Genomic DNA, 14,284 nt, shown 5'->3' with positions numbered 1-14,284 from the left:
TAATAGAAGAATGCCATCATCCTTCTTGGTCTAAGACACCGCTGTAGAGGAAGAGTTCTTTGCTGCTTCATCCCGCTTCTTCTTGTGACATTGGGGCGATTTATGACCCCTCTTGCCATAATAATGACACTCAATGTCTTTGTTTTTAGAAGATGTGCTTTTGTCTTTATCCTTGTCGGTATCCTTGGAGTTCTTGTCAGAACCCCCTTTCCCTTTCTTTAGTTGATTCTTCTCTTTATCTCGCGCTGCCAAAGCTCCATCAGAGCCACCAGAGGTGTGCCAGTCCGCTCCTCAAAGCGAGACTCAATCTGCATAACGGAGGGGAGAACTTCCTCCCAAGTAACTGAAACAGGACGAGAAGAAGAAACAAGAAACTGAAAATATGCATCAAACCTCTCTGGAGGCTTGGAGAGAAGCCGAATAGCCATGTCCACTGTAGAGTTATCGTTGCCACACACAAACAGCATGCTCGTCCAGAGATCTTTCATCTTCGAGATGAAAGCAGATAAAGATGGAAAGGCGGAAACTGATAAGTTCATAAGCTACTTTTCCAACGCCAAAATCCGACCCAGAGACTTAATCTCGTAGAGATCTGCAAAAGCCTTCCAAACTTCATGTGCAGCATCTGTTGTACGCTCATGAGAGAGAACAAAATCCTGACAATTCAACATCAGAAAGGAAAAAACACGACGATCATTCGCCTACCAAATATCAACCTGTGCCTGCGTCACACCACCGGAAGCAAGGGTGGGAGGGGTGGCACTGGCCGATGTAACAAGCCAATCCCAAAGATCCACACCACGCAAGGCCGATTTCACCTTCACCTTCCACAAGGTGTAGTTGGAACCATCCAACTTTGCAAACTCAGAGAACATATGAAGAGTAGTCGAAGCAGCCATCACAAAAGCTTGGGCTCAATCTCAGAAATATGCACAATCTCAGAAAAAGAAGTGTCCTCCACAGGTACCAAGGGTGCCACCAAAGCCCGAACCACCACAATCCCCCTCTGCAAAAGGGAATGTCCACCGGAGAGGAAAACGCAGCCAAAGAGGGGCTGCTCACCTGAAAAAAACAGGCCGCCTAGATCCAAACTCCAAGTAGGAATGAAACGCTGATGAAAAAGTTACCTTCTGACTGCAAGCGATGAAGCCAAACTGAAGGAGAACCAACCAACAGAACCTGTCCAGAAAACGCAGCAAGAAGAAGGCTGCAAATCTGAGAAAAACGCAGAGGTTAAGGGGCTGTAAATAGGGCTAAATCTGGGGCTGCAATTGTAATTGCTGAACCAGGAGCGATGATACCATGAAAGAGTGCACAGAGCGGAAGCAAAAGAGCACTAGAGTGTGCTGAATAGAGAGTGCAAGAGAGAGAGAGATATGGAGCAACTATGCTGAATATACTGAGGTGGTATAGTCCCAAGCAACAGACACAAGCAGTCTCATAAGTGAGGGAGCAAAAAGATAGATTAGGAAAGATACTAGACTGAGAGGCCAGCCCACCTATTTATAGGTGGGGAGTGCTGGCCGATTGGAGACACTGAAGCTAGTCGACCGGAGACAATGAGGCCGACTGGGAAAAAACCATATGGGCTAGGAAAAATCCCAGAAAAATATATAAAATACGGGTGGCCAGCCCACCAAAAGGACACCAAAAATAGGCAGAAACTGGGGATTAATTTTATTAACACATTCCACCTATTAGAGTGGAAGGTAGTCGAGGTACTATTTTCAAACCCGATGCTTATTCCAAGATGATAAGAGTCTGTGTGTCGAATTGTGCTAAGATTACAGGAGAGATCGTGACGCTCCTACAACAAGTCATCAAGAGAATCGACAGACTTGTGTTTTGCTGATCATTCTCAGTCCGATGGGTAGACAGAGAGGGGGGGGATCAGGTTGTGGAGGTTATGCTTTGTGCATACCGCTCCAAGCGACCATGTTGTTTTGAAAGGTACATCCCTATGGTCAAGTTTGCCTATGGTACTAATGAGCATATGGTTCTAGCAATAACTAGAATATGTTTGGTAAGAGTTAGGTTCAAACCCAGTTTCTCTCAGACTTTGATAGCTTGAAGGAGACACAATCGTGGTGCCTAATAGTTAGGAGTCTCTGAGAGGGAGGTATGATATCCCCTAGGTACGAGGATTCACCAGATCCTGGAAAGTATGGGTATTATCTTATAGCTAGCAAATATTTAACTCGGCGATTTTAGGTTTCCAATTCCATGAGTTCGGAGGATTGAAGGATGGTTTATATTCTTCAGGGACCTGTTGAGAAGGTTCTGTTTTTTGTCTTGTTTCCGCGATCATATGCTGGAGGAATTGCAGCTACAAATGAGCTGATTCCTTCATACATGGCTATGTACACAAGTATAAACCTGATTACAAAGACAATTGATGTAGGTAGCTGGTTCTTCTTCATTTATCTCCAAGAGTGCAAATGTCCTAAGTGGGGAGGAATGTTATGTACCTAGAATAAACCTCGTGGTTAGGGACTAATCCAACACGGTTAGGGGAGCCCTTGGATGAGGGAAAGCAAGCTTGGATGGGTGGCTAAGGTTCAATATTAATAAATCCAAGGTTATTGGCTATTTATGATTGGATTGTTATTTATAGCAACAATAAGCACTATGTAAGTGAGTCTTGGGTTATTATTGATTCATTGTGGTCTGGACCTCGATCAACAGGCTTACTCCCACCATGGACATGGCGAATCACAAGCGGTCTTGCCAAAGGTTCCTTACGACATGCTCTGGGGTATTGGATGCCAAGGCTGACTAACTTGGCCTGTGGGAGTGGAACCTCAGCCCCTAGCTCAAGGGAGGATTGCGGACGCGAACCTTCGATTGGGTGGTGAGCTTGCATGCACCCCTTTTATTTGGTTTCTCTAACCTTGTGTGTGCCTATGTGTTAGGTTAAGTCTTGAAGGGATCTCACAAGAAGGAGTATCACCACTCTTTCGATTGATAGAGCAGGTTTTGGAGTCCTCGTAGACGGCCGCATCAATGGTGGCCGAGCCAGCGAGCATCCTGTCCATCACAGTCCGCATTGCCTCCCCAGAGGATCCTCTACAGTTTATTGCGCTCCCAAACCTCCAAGGTGACCTGATTCTTCAGCAGGTAAATTACGTCGGTCTCCCCGACCAATGCTTCACCTTGCTCGATCCTGCCCTCGACGTCAAGCCGACAAGGAACGCCCCCTCGACCCCCACGCGGGGCATCAATCAACGTGACCGTCAAGAGCAAGGGATGCAAGGCCTACGACCAAGGCAAAGGCACCTGCCCAAACAACCCTTGCGGCCAAGCCTCCCTCCCAAGCCCAACAAGAGGAGGGCACTAATTGTTACAGTGCCCACTGGCAGCCATTGTGATAATTTAGTTCTTCACGAGATGGATGACATGGCGACCTCTTGTCCCTACAGATCTTGGCTCATCCTCCAAGGTTCCGGAGCTGGTGGGTCCCCTCCTCGCACCCCCCATTGTTCTTCTCCCCCTCTTATTTTCCCTCCACCCCCCTGTCACATGCATGCCACGTGGACATGCTTCTGGCAGTAGGACAGAGTCGGACACCTTTTTAGGGCTGAGTGGGACCAAGAGGGCTATAGCCAGTGACCAGTAGCAGTGGATGAGAAGGCGTGGACCAGGCGGCAGCCTCACAAGGCTGTGAAGGGCAGCATGGAGCCTTCATTAGTGCAGCCAGCAGTCGGTAGGCAGCCAGCAACAGCCCAACACGAGGAAAACGCCAGGAATGTGCTGGTCAGCAGCATTAAATGCTGGTCGGCCAGATTTGGTCCAATCAGCCAGATTTATAAGGGCCTATATAAAGAGAGCCGGATCTTTTAGTTATTCATTCAAGTTCCCACTTGGGACTTGGGACTTGGGTCATAGGTAGAAGTACAAATTACCTTTTCAAGGGAAGCTCAGCTTCCATCAATGCCGGGACTTGGGACTTGGGTCATAGGTAGAAGTACAAATTACCTTTTCAAGGGAAGCTCAGCTTCCATCATGGCATTGTAACAGACAAGTATATGAATACGATTTTGAGTAGTTTAGGTTACTGTTTTCTCTCTTGCGTTTTCTCCAGTTCTTTGTGCCTCAAGCATCCAGTGCGAGTGCTGTGTGTTTCCATTGAGTAATGATCTGGATTCTGGCCACATAAGCTTCCGCATGTGACATTGGTATCAGAGCGCCAGCACTCAACAGGATTTCCAGTGCTCCAAGAGCAGTCCCAAGAGAAGGTGCGCAGTCCGAGGCAGGGAACACAGGTAAGGGTAGATCTCCAAAGGAGGATGGTCAGTGTTCAGCAAAGCCATAGGGAAAAGGCAGTCCGTGGGTGGATTCCAGTGAGCCCATAGGAATACTGATTCCAAGGGATGGTAGTCATCCAAGGGTGGAGCAAAGATGCCAATGATCAACCTCAAGGAAGAACACCAAGACCCCGTGTTCAAGGGACAGGGCATGAAGGCAAGGGGACTCAGTGGATCAGGATGCAAGTTCTTCAAGCCGGGCAGTCACGGAGGATAGCAATGTTTCCAGGTCAAGTCAAGTTGCCAGACGTCCAAGGATGACAGTGAGGAGACACGGCAGGGAATGAAGGATGATGACAGTCATCCAAAGAGGTAGGTTGGATCCCCGTCATCAAGTTTAGCAAGGGGGGGGGAGGATGTCACGTGCATGCCACGTGGACATGCTTCTTCTGATCTGGACAGGCAATAGGACAGAGTCAAACACCTTTTTAGGGCAGAGTGGGACCAAGAGGATTGTAGCCAGTGACCAGCAGCAGTGGATGAGAAGGCATGGACCAAGCACAGCAGCCTCACAAGGCTTTGAAGGGCAGCGTGGAGCTTTCATTAGTGCAGCCAGCAGTCGGTAGGCAGTTGGCAGCAGCCCGACAGGAGGAAAACGCCAGGAATGTGCTGGTCGGCAGCATTAAATGTTGGTCGTCCAGATTTGGTCCAGTCGGCCAGATTTATAAGGTCCTATATAAAGAGGGCCAAATCTTTTAGTTATTCATGTGAGGGCAAAAGGACGGAAGGACCAGATATACGAGAGATCAGAGTAAAACCACACAACATGAAATATGTGAGTGAATATATATAGAAAGGTGAGTGCAGATATGTACAAGAGCCCTCATATGAGAGGTTACTCTGAGCAAAAAGAAGACCAATGCAGAAGCAGAGATCGTCGGAGCTAAAGCACGGTCGATGACGAAGGCTCACATCGATGTGAGGCAAAGCACTCCGAGGTGATAGTGGCAGCGGAAAAACGTAACGTCAATGACGATGATGGTGGTGAAATCTCTGATGACACGGGTGCTGCGTACCTGAAGCAGAGAGGGCTGCCGTCCCGAGTGGTGCAAGTTCTGGTGACACGGGTGCTGCGTACCTGACGGGGGGAGGGCTCCGTCCCGAAGTAGCAGAGAGGGCTGCTGTCCTGATGTAGCAGAGAGGGCTGCTGTGCCAATGTATGGCTGATGTGAGGCTGAAGATAAACACTGATGTCAGCCCAAATGTAAGCGCTGAAGACAGGCTGAAGTAAGGCTGATGTCAGCCCAGATGTAAACAGTGAGGTAAGCCTGAAGTAAAAGCAGATGTATGCCTGTGGACAGGATGATGAAAACGATGTAAGGCTCATGATATAAAGCACTAATGTACACCTGATGTAAACGCAGATGTAAGCCTGAGGACAGGCTGATGTAAAGCGCTAAGAGGGCTGCAGCAAAACGCAGGTGTCTGCTGAAGCAAAACACTGGTGTAAGCTGATGTATAAACGCTGATATGTGCTCTGAAGTAGGCGCTGGCATATGCTGAGGTGAAATGCAGATGTGAGCTGATGTAGGCCTGATGCAAGCGCCAGAATACAGCCTGATGTTGGCTGATGTGAGCCCTCCAGATGGCGGCCTGGACCAGCAGAGGAAAACGCAGAGTGATAGTCGGTCACCATAAAGGTGTAGGCCAGCAGCCAAGACAAAAACCTCAAAAAATAAAATATAAAATAATCCAAAAAATCCCTTTTTAGGGCTGAAAAAGTGTTGTTTCTTCACAATTCATTCAAGTTCCCACTTGGGACTTGGGTCATAGGTAGAAGTACAAGTTACCTTTTCAAGGGAAGCTCAGCTTCCATCATGGCATTGTAACAGACAAGTATATGAATAAGATTTTGAGTAGTTTAGGTTACTGTTTTCTCTCTTGCGTTTTCTCCAGTTTTTTGTGCATCAAGCATCCAGTGGGAGTGCTGTGTGTTTCCGTTGAGTAATGATCTGGCCACAGAAGCTTCCGCATGTGACACCCCCCTTGTCGTGGTTCCTTCCCCCCCACCAAAGGCCTCCTCCCCCTCTTCTCCCCCCTCCCTCAACCTCCCATATCCATTTGCGACACCCCCTGCCGCGCCCAACCCCCTCCACTTTCAATAGCCCAAAAGAGCCAAGCGACAAACGCATCAATTGACAAATCCAGTGAGATGACTATTGCAACCTCCCCGCACCATTGGCACATCGACCACCCCCCAACACAAGTAGCCCAAAACAGATTGGGAGGGCCAACCTTTGACAGAGATTCAGTGGGACCCTGGCAAGCAGGAGTGGATAGACCCCTTTAGCCCAAAGAGCCCTACCACCCCTTTTTTTCACTATTCAGTGAGGCTAGGCCGTCAAATCTAGATGCATGAGATTGACACTACTCTCGCTTTACCAAACCACTAATCCTCAAAAGATCTCACTTAGCTTCCTTAGAGACCACTGGAAGCGACTATGGGACAGCTTCAGACCTCGGAAGGTCACTCTTTTCCTCTAGCAGGTAGCTCACACAGGAGTTTAGCACTTAGCTCGTGGCTGGCCATTGGTGGTCGTCCTGCACAATGCATGACGTGCAGCCACCCGCAGGGGTCGCAACAACGACCTTGCCTTTGGGACTTCCCCAAAGTGCAACACGTGTGCCTAAGGATTCTTCGGCTTTTAACCACGTCTCCGACTTCTTCCCAAATCATCACTTGGGGGACAATTGCCTTTGTGAGAGTCAAGACCCGCCCTTGGCTATAAGGAGACAATTGATGGTCAAGCCCTCAAGCTCACCCATTGCAATATAGAGTCTATCGCCACCCCTGACTCTTTTCACTAGAGGCCCGGTCCCCAGACACTTGTCAAACGTGGGAGATGATCAATAGCATTGCAACATGGCACATTTGACGAGCACGATGCACACTTGGCACGTGGCTGGCCACTGGTGGTCGTCCTGCACAGTGAATGAGGTGCAGCCACCCACACGAGTCGTAGAGACATTGCCTTTGAGACTGCCCAAAAGCGCAATAGTTATGGATGAGGATTCTTGGACTTTTCACCACCTCTTGGACTTCTTACTTGGGGGGCAGTTGCCTGGGTGACAGAGTCAGAGACCTGCCCTCCACTATGAGGAGACAGCTGATGGTCAAGCCCTCATGCTCACCCACTGCAGGAAAGAGTCTATCCCCACCCCCGACTCTTCAGTAGAGGCTCGGTTCCCCAGACACTTGTCAAAGGTGGCACATTTGGCGAGCACCATGCAGCGAATCCATTGATGGCACCCTCACAGCCCCCGCCCAAACGGAGTCCATCTGTGTCATATGGACAGATAACATTCATACCCTCCACAGCCAATGGGGGAACCCACCCGGAGATTCGCACCCCTTCCTACACATCTGGCAGGCACGGCCCCTTCCTCTCAGACAATGCCGATGACCTCACTTGGCACTACGGGCCACCACTCTCTCTCTCTCTCTCTCTCTCTCTCTCTCTTTAATTCATTCATACCAAGGTCACCGCGAAACGTTTCACTATTGAAACGAAACGATGCTGAAACGATTTATTTTGGAACAAAACGTTTCAACACCAGATAGGCGGACAGTGAAACGTTGGACCGAAATGATCTCTCTCTCTCTCTCTCTCTCTCTCTCTCTCTCTCTCTCTCTCTCAGCTTTTTTGGAGAAATTACAGTCTTGAAGAATGGATACTTGAAAATTTTCATGTGAGTGCGATGTTTGTCAGAGGCTAGGACAACCTAATGCTACGGATCAGATGCCTCACAATCCACTGCTACCCTAGGAGCCATTTGGGGTCTTGACTTTGTGGGACCCTTTCAGTCCACCCTTTTTTGTGATTCTGAGCTTCTACAACCATAGATGGCACATCGACCCCTCCTCTTTCAAATCACAGACAACCCCTCACATAGGTGTGCAGATTGATGATATTTGTGTGAGCACGTATCAACAATTAGACATGAGAGCACTTTGTTGGCTTGACGAGAGCTCTCTTTGGTCTCAAAACGTGAAAACGATGGCAAATGCCCATTTAGTTATATTACCTCGTGGTCTTTAGCCCTGCCTTCACGCTTGAAGAAGCCACCACTGCAATCAAAAGTGTCACGTTTCACCACTGAACAAACATGCAAAAGGGAAACACAAGCAATTGCCTTTGACAAATAACCTTGTTCGCCCAGCAGCTGAGAAGCGTTCCTGATAGTGCACAGAGAGTGGAGCGAAATCCGAAGGTTCACAGACTTCGTCTGCAGCGCACGCAGTGGCATAGAGTATCTGGAAGAATCAAACAAGGGCCCGTGAGTGTTTGATATCAAAAACTCTCGAACAGCTGAAAAAATGCACGATGGCATGGGGCGTACCGTCTCTCCGTCAGTGACTGTGACAGCGCCACTGGCTTGCCTACCGATGAGACCAGTCTCCAGGGTTATCTGCGGGCACACACACACAATGCTGGATGAGTAGAACAGGTGTGATAACAAGGTGCAGTGAGATGGGGTAGAATATCTTACTTGTCTGTTTCCGTACGGAATGGAAACAGATATCGGTTGGAGCAGAGGCCCGCTGTGTCGCGTGGAGGGAACTTCAGAAGAAAGCGAGGTTGGAGAGGCTTGCCTCAGCTCCGCCGAGAGCTTCGGCGGTGCACAGCTGGTAGTGGTGGTGGAGGCGGAGGCGGAGGCGGAGGCGGCTTCGAGAGACTTGAAGCTGTGTTCGCTTACGCAGTGAAGGGGGGAACAAGAAGTAAACGAAGAGCAAAAAACGCGTGGGCACGGAGGACATGCAGCGGGCACCATGGAAGGAAGCGGCGAGCGCCACAACCCTTCCTGCCACCTCGCCCCTGTGATCATCATGCTGTTCCCCTCCTCCTCTGTTGTTGCTGCGCTTGGAGTGGATATGGCCCGGATGAAAATAAAGAGCTTGATAAATTGTTGATATCTTGGGGTTCAAACTTCTTATACCATAAACCCTCCTTTCTTAATTGGAGGTACTGGGTTCCACCTACCTTCAGTTTGATTTTGTTTTAGTTTGATTTTGTTTTTGTTTTTTTTTTTACTTCCCTCTAGACTTAACTTTTGTTGATCTCTTATGCATGGCCAATGTCTTTCTAACTATGCTGTTTAACTTGATACCAAACCCTGTAGTTTGAAAACGTCTCGTCATCACCAACTCTAAGCATCATTTTTTCTGTTTACGACTAATCTTGAAGTTCCCAAAACAGAACCGGGCCAACCACCGTATTTCTAGTCCTCTCATTGGTGTAAGTGACCTGTGAGCCCTACCACCTCGTTTAGTTATGAACATGCAAAGTTGAGCTCTTTGCTAATCCTAAACACCTTTCAGCCACAATGTTGCAGGACCCAAGCCACTAAGTTAACATGTTGCAATGAAGCTCCTCTCAAAATACAGCATCACACCTTATTGTGATCAAAAGCCAAAGTTAAACGCATATCGTCTTGCACTAACTATGAAGTTTGCTAAAACAAAGCTAGTATTGACAGATCAAGGGGTGCAATGCATTCCCAAGCATTTCAATAGGCTTATGAACATCCGTGTTTAGCAAGACCTGGATTTGAGACTAGATTGCTGAGTTTATTTTTGGAGAACTAGAGAACCCGCTCTTATCTTTGCATAGTTTATAACCCATAACCCACAAAGGTTTATAATATTATTCATGTAACTATACTAGCTTGTAGTTTTTGAAATCTAAATTCAATAGATAAATAATTGGATTGAGAACTAATTTTTGCCAAATGAATGTTTTAGCAACACCAACCATTAATAGATAAATAATTAGATTGACAACTAAGTTGCCAAACGAATGTTTTAGCAACCCCAGCCATTAATAGATAAATAATTAGATTGGCAACAACTAATTTGCCAAATGCATGTTTTAGAAACCCCAACCATTAAAGAAACTATACAAAAGTCAAGGACTAATTACAAGTAGCTCTATACTTGTAGATATCCTAGTTAGACTTACCATGGTATTGCCTACAAATTGTTGTTGAGTAGTTGCCTTCCTCTCTTAGATATAGTCTCAAACATTGGAATTGTCTAGCCTCTACTTTCCTAAATAAAAAGTAGTAGAGGCACTAATTTAGCGTTTACAATTAGTTTGTAAGGCAAAGTGATTACTGTAGTACTTACGCATGATGAACATGTGTGCAATGATGGTTTTTAAACCTGTGGAATATGTGTTGAATTTACCAAATTATTTGTTGGATATTTTATAAGTAAGATTGAGGCGAATGCACGTTGTTATTTTGGAAAGCATTCATAATTTTGAGCAAGCTTGTACACATTATTTCATTTATTCTCGTAAAGCTTATACTCAAAGCATAGACTTTGGCAATATTTACTTTTTGATATTTTATAAAACTTAAAAGCTTTTTTCTAGCCTCAAGTAATTTGATAAAAATAGAGCTCTCTATTTTAGCAAAAAGAGAGATGGCTTAATTTTGGCATTAAGTATACAAAAATACTCATGTGTGGGGATAGGCCACACACACGAGGGGGAAATTGTACTCACTATTAGTGTTGAAGGTTTAAAGCTAAAGAGTTGAAAACTATGGTATTTTAACCATTGTGTATTAGCTAAAGGGCAGAGAAAGGTGGAAAACCACCTCTATGCATTCAAAACCATCTTCTTTCCCAAAACCATCATAAGCTTTGGTAAGATTTGATGATTTCTAAACCATTCACCGAGCCCTAAAATGATCTACTTCAACTCCATCATGAAACCAATGGTGCACGACAACTTTAAAAAAACATCCCTCCCTACTTAGAAATTCGCCAATTTCAGAGAGAATGTGAAAAGCTTAAGCAACATTAGGCCAAATTGAGCCTGAAACCTTAAAATCTCCAAAAACCTTTATTTTAGTACCTTTCATTGTCAAATGGAGTGCTATGAATTTTTGGGAACCCTATAAATCTTTAGAAAGCTTTTTCAATGTTTTTAAAAGCCCCTAAAAAGTTTTTTTTGGCCTATTTAAAAAAGGACCTAAAATTGCCCCCAAAAGTCCAAGAAAAATCTTTTTAAAAACAACTTTTGGGAGTAGAAAATCAGTTTTCAACTAGTAGGCAAAGTGAAGAAATAAAGTTTGACCACATTTTGGCCAAGACTCTTGAACCTACATGGTCTCCATCGAAAAAATTATGTGAAGCAAGACTTGAGTTTGCCTTTCATACAAAGTGCACTTAGTTTCAACACAAATTCAAGATGTTCGAAAGTATTAAGATAAGTAACTTTTATGTTCTTTATAAAAATATTCATAACACCTTTATTTAAATATATATTTGCACCACATAGCAAATTTACCTGCACCATCCACAATGCAAGAGCAAATTGGTGGACTTCAAAGGTAAATAGCAATTAAGCGTGATTATAGGCATGAGTTAAAATGCAGTATGAAATGCTCTACGCATAAATGTGATTTTTTAAAATTTTGATGAAGAGGAAAGCAATCGACGCATCGTTGAGGCTACATTGTGTGTCCAAAGTTAGCAAAAAGGCATTCACTTTCCATAATTTTAATGGGAAGAAAGATGCTCATGTGTTTGTTGCATGGCTCAATCAGTTAGGTGATTATTTTCTAGGAGAAATTTTTCCAAAAAAAGAAGATAAGGTTAAGTGTGTTTACAATCATTTAATTGAAAGTGATGCTTTATGGTGGAATGTGATTAAGCATGGGCAAGCATTGACCTAGTATATGGAACAAATTTTATAATCTTTTAAAGAAACATTTTCTTCCTTCAAAATGCAAGGCTTTAATGTAAAGGCAGCCCTAGCTGCACGATTCTCTTCTCTTATGACAAGGTGCTGAGAACTCTCGGTTCTCCTCCCAACCACATCCAAAATAAACTCTGGACCCTCTATACATGGACTCCACTCTTTTATTAGCTAGTCAGCTCTTCACATGTGCCCAGCCACTCTCACTAGTGTCCCGCCACTCTTGAGTGCATACCTGGTTGTTTTGGCTCCCCTAAACCCCACCCGTCACTCTTGAGTGCATACCTGGTCATTTTGGCTCCCCCTAAACCCCGCTTGTACCTTGTTCGGACGAGCGAGCTCTCTAGGCTCCCAATAATTCCGGTATCATGACATTACTCCCCCCTTAAGAGGAGTTTTTGTCCTCGAAAATGAAATTCGAGAATCTCTTATTCTAAGTGTGCTTACCTTTTCCCAGGTAGAACCTTCTTCTGGTCTATCCTTCCACTTGACTAAACACTCTTGTCGTACAAAAGTGTTGAGTTCTTTTCTCTTGGAAATCCAAGACTTTTTCTGGTTCGTGTGGTAAGGATGGGGGTTCAATAAGTTCTACTAGGGTTTTTTTGGTTCGTGTTATACGGATGGAGGTTCAATAAGTTCTACTAAGATCTCTTGACTGACGAGATTATCGTCATCACCCAACTTCTTTTTCAGTCTATTGACATGAAAAACTGGATGGACTTTAGAGCTTTCTGGTAAAGCTAACTTATAAGTAACACTACCTACTTTTTTGAGTATTGTAAATGGACCACAATACCTTGGAGATAGCTTTGGACTTCTCCCCGTTTTCAAAGATTCGGAATGTGCGAGAACCTTTAAAAACACTTGTTCACCTTCTTTAAAGATGATTTATCTGCGATCTTTGTCTACATAATGTTTAGCGCGGTCCTGTGCTCTCTCTTAACATTATCTTTTGGAGATCTTGAAGAAAATCTTTAACCTTTTGTATCTTTTCTTTCTCGAGTTGAACGGCTACTGTCCAAAGCTCGCGGTTGAAAAAAATACATTAACATAAATGGACTAAACCCCGTTGTTGAATGTTTGGCACGGTAAGCGAATACCAATATGGGTAAATAATCATACCAATTGGTTTGCTTTTTGCTTACATATGCTCGTAGCATGTCTTCCAAGACTTGGTTGACTCTCTCAGTTTGACCATCGCTTTGAGGATGATCAACCGTACTCATACTTAGCATGGTGTCCAATCTCTTGAACATAGCACGCCAGAAATGACTACTAAACTTTCTATATCAACAGAGGTAAGCCATATAATCGATAGATATTTTCAATGAATAGCCTTGCTAAACTAAGGCTAGTCACTGTCGTTTTTGTCCGAATAAACCGACATATTTTAGTCAACCTATCCACAGCCACCCAAACCAAATTGTGGCCTTTGTTTGTTTTAGGTAATCTAACTGTAAAGTCCATTGAGATACTCTCTTGCTTGCCATTTGGGATCTCTAGTGGACTTAGGAAACCACCTACCTTTAGGCGTTCTACTTTATTGACCCGGCACTTTTGGCATTTTAAGACATAGACCTAGACGTCCTTACTTAAGCCATACCAATAAAATTGTCTCTTAACTAGTGCATATGTCTTCCATATTCCAGGATGACCAGCACTCAGACTATCATGACATTCATATAAAATACGGTGCCTAATGTATGAGTCCAAAGGTATACATACTCTACCTTTTGTAAAGTAATTAATCGTTATTGATAGAAAATTTCTTCCAACGATTTCTTTCATCACTCATAAGTGACATGTCTCCTTGAGACATCTCTCGAGACTTACCGCTAGTGGAAGTGTTTGTCTCGTTAACAGGGCTTTCTTTATTTATAGTCAAGGGATCCCTCTTCTCAATGACACTCCACATGTGGGCATCGTGCGGATCATCAACACACTTCCCCTTAAGAGATTCCAAAAAAATCACTCTTAATTTGAGTAAAACTCAACTCGTTAACCATGGGCATGCAACTCAATGAATCGGCTACCACATTGTAACGTCCTTTTATATATCTCAGTTGAAAGTCCAAATCTTGGAGGAATTCTACCCATCAAGCTTTGCATCCTTTCAACTCTTTTTAACTAGTTAGCCATTTGATACTCTCATGATCAAAGACTATCTCAAATCTGGCACCATATAAATAATGCCTCCACTTCTTTAAGACATGGATTATGGCATATAACTCCCTTAAATAAGTTGAATAATTTTATTGAGCTCTGTCCAAC

The 14,284-nt window shown here is 44.7% G+C and overlaps 1 protein-coding gene across 2 annotated transcripts in view; it reads right to left on the bottom strand.

The window, feature by feature from the left end:
- The window catches only part of LOC147615797 (putative polyribonucleotide nucleotidyltransferase 1, chloroplastic), a 116,434-nt gene extending 107,228 nt beyond the window's left edge, over positions 1-9,206 (bottom strand). Inside the window, exons 1-4 of one of the 2 annotated variants that reach the window (XM_086778405.1) lie at positions 8,796-9,206; positions 8,646-8,714; positions 8,453-8,559; positions 8,331-8,373 (exon numbers count right to left, since the gene is read on the bottom strand). In XM_086778405.1, the coding sequence (XP_086634531.1) occupies positions 8,331-8,373; positions 8,453-8,559; positions 8,646-8,714; positions 8,796-9,134 (558 nt within the window). In that variant the 5' untranslated portion in view covers positions 9,135-9,206. The remainder of the gene's footprint in view (positions 1-8,330; positions 8,374-8,452; positions 8,560-8,645; positions 8,715-8,795) is intronic. The other variant, XM_086778406.1, reaches the window with a different exon arrangement.
- Positions 9,207-14,284: the final 5,078 nt, after the last annotated feature.

This window comes from Cibotium barometz, chromosome 39 (genome assembly GCF_041138505.1).
Source record: "Cibotium barometz isolate CiBa-2024 chromosome 39, ASM4113850v1, whole genome shotgun sequence".
In the NCBI taxonomy this organism is placed as follows: Eukaryota; Viridiplantae; Streptophyta; class Polypodiopsida; order Cyatheales; family Cibotiaceae; genus Cibotium; species Cibotium barometz.
Note: the sequence above shows the minus strand (reverse complement) of the source record. Positions and strands in the feature narration are given on the sequence as shown.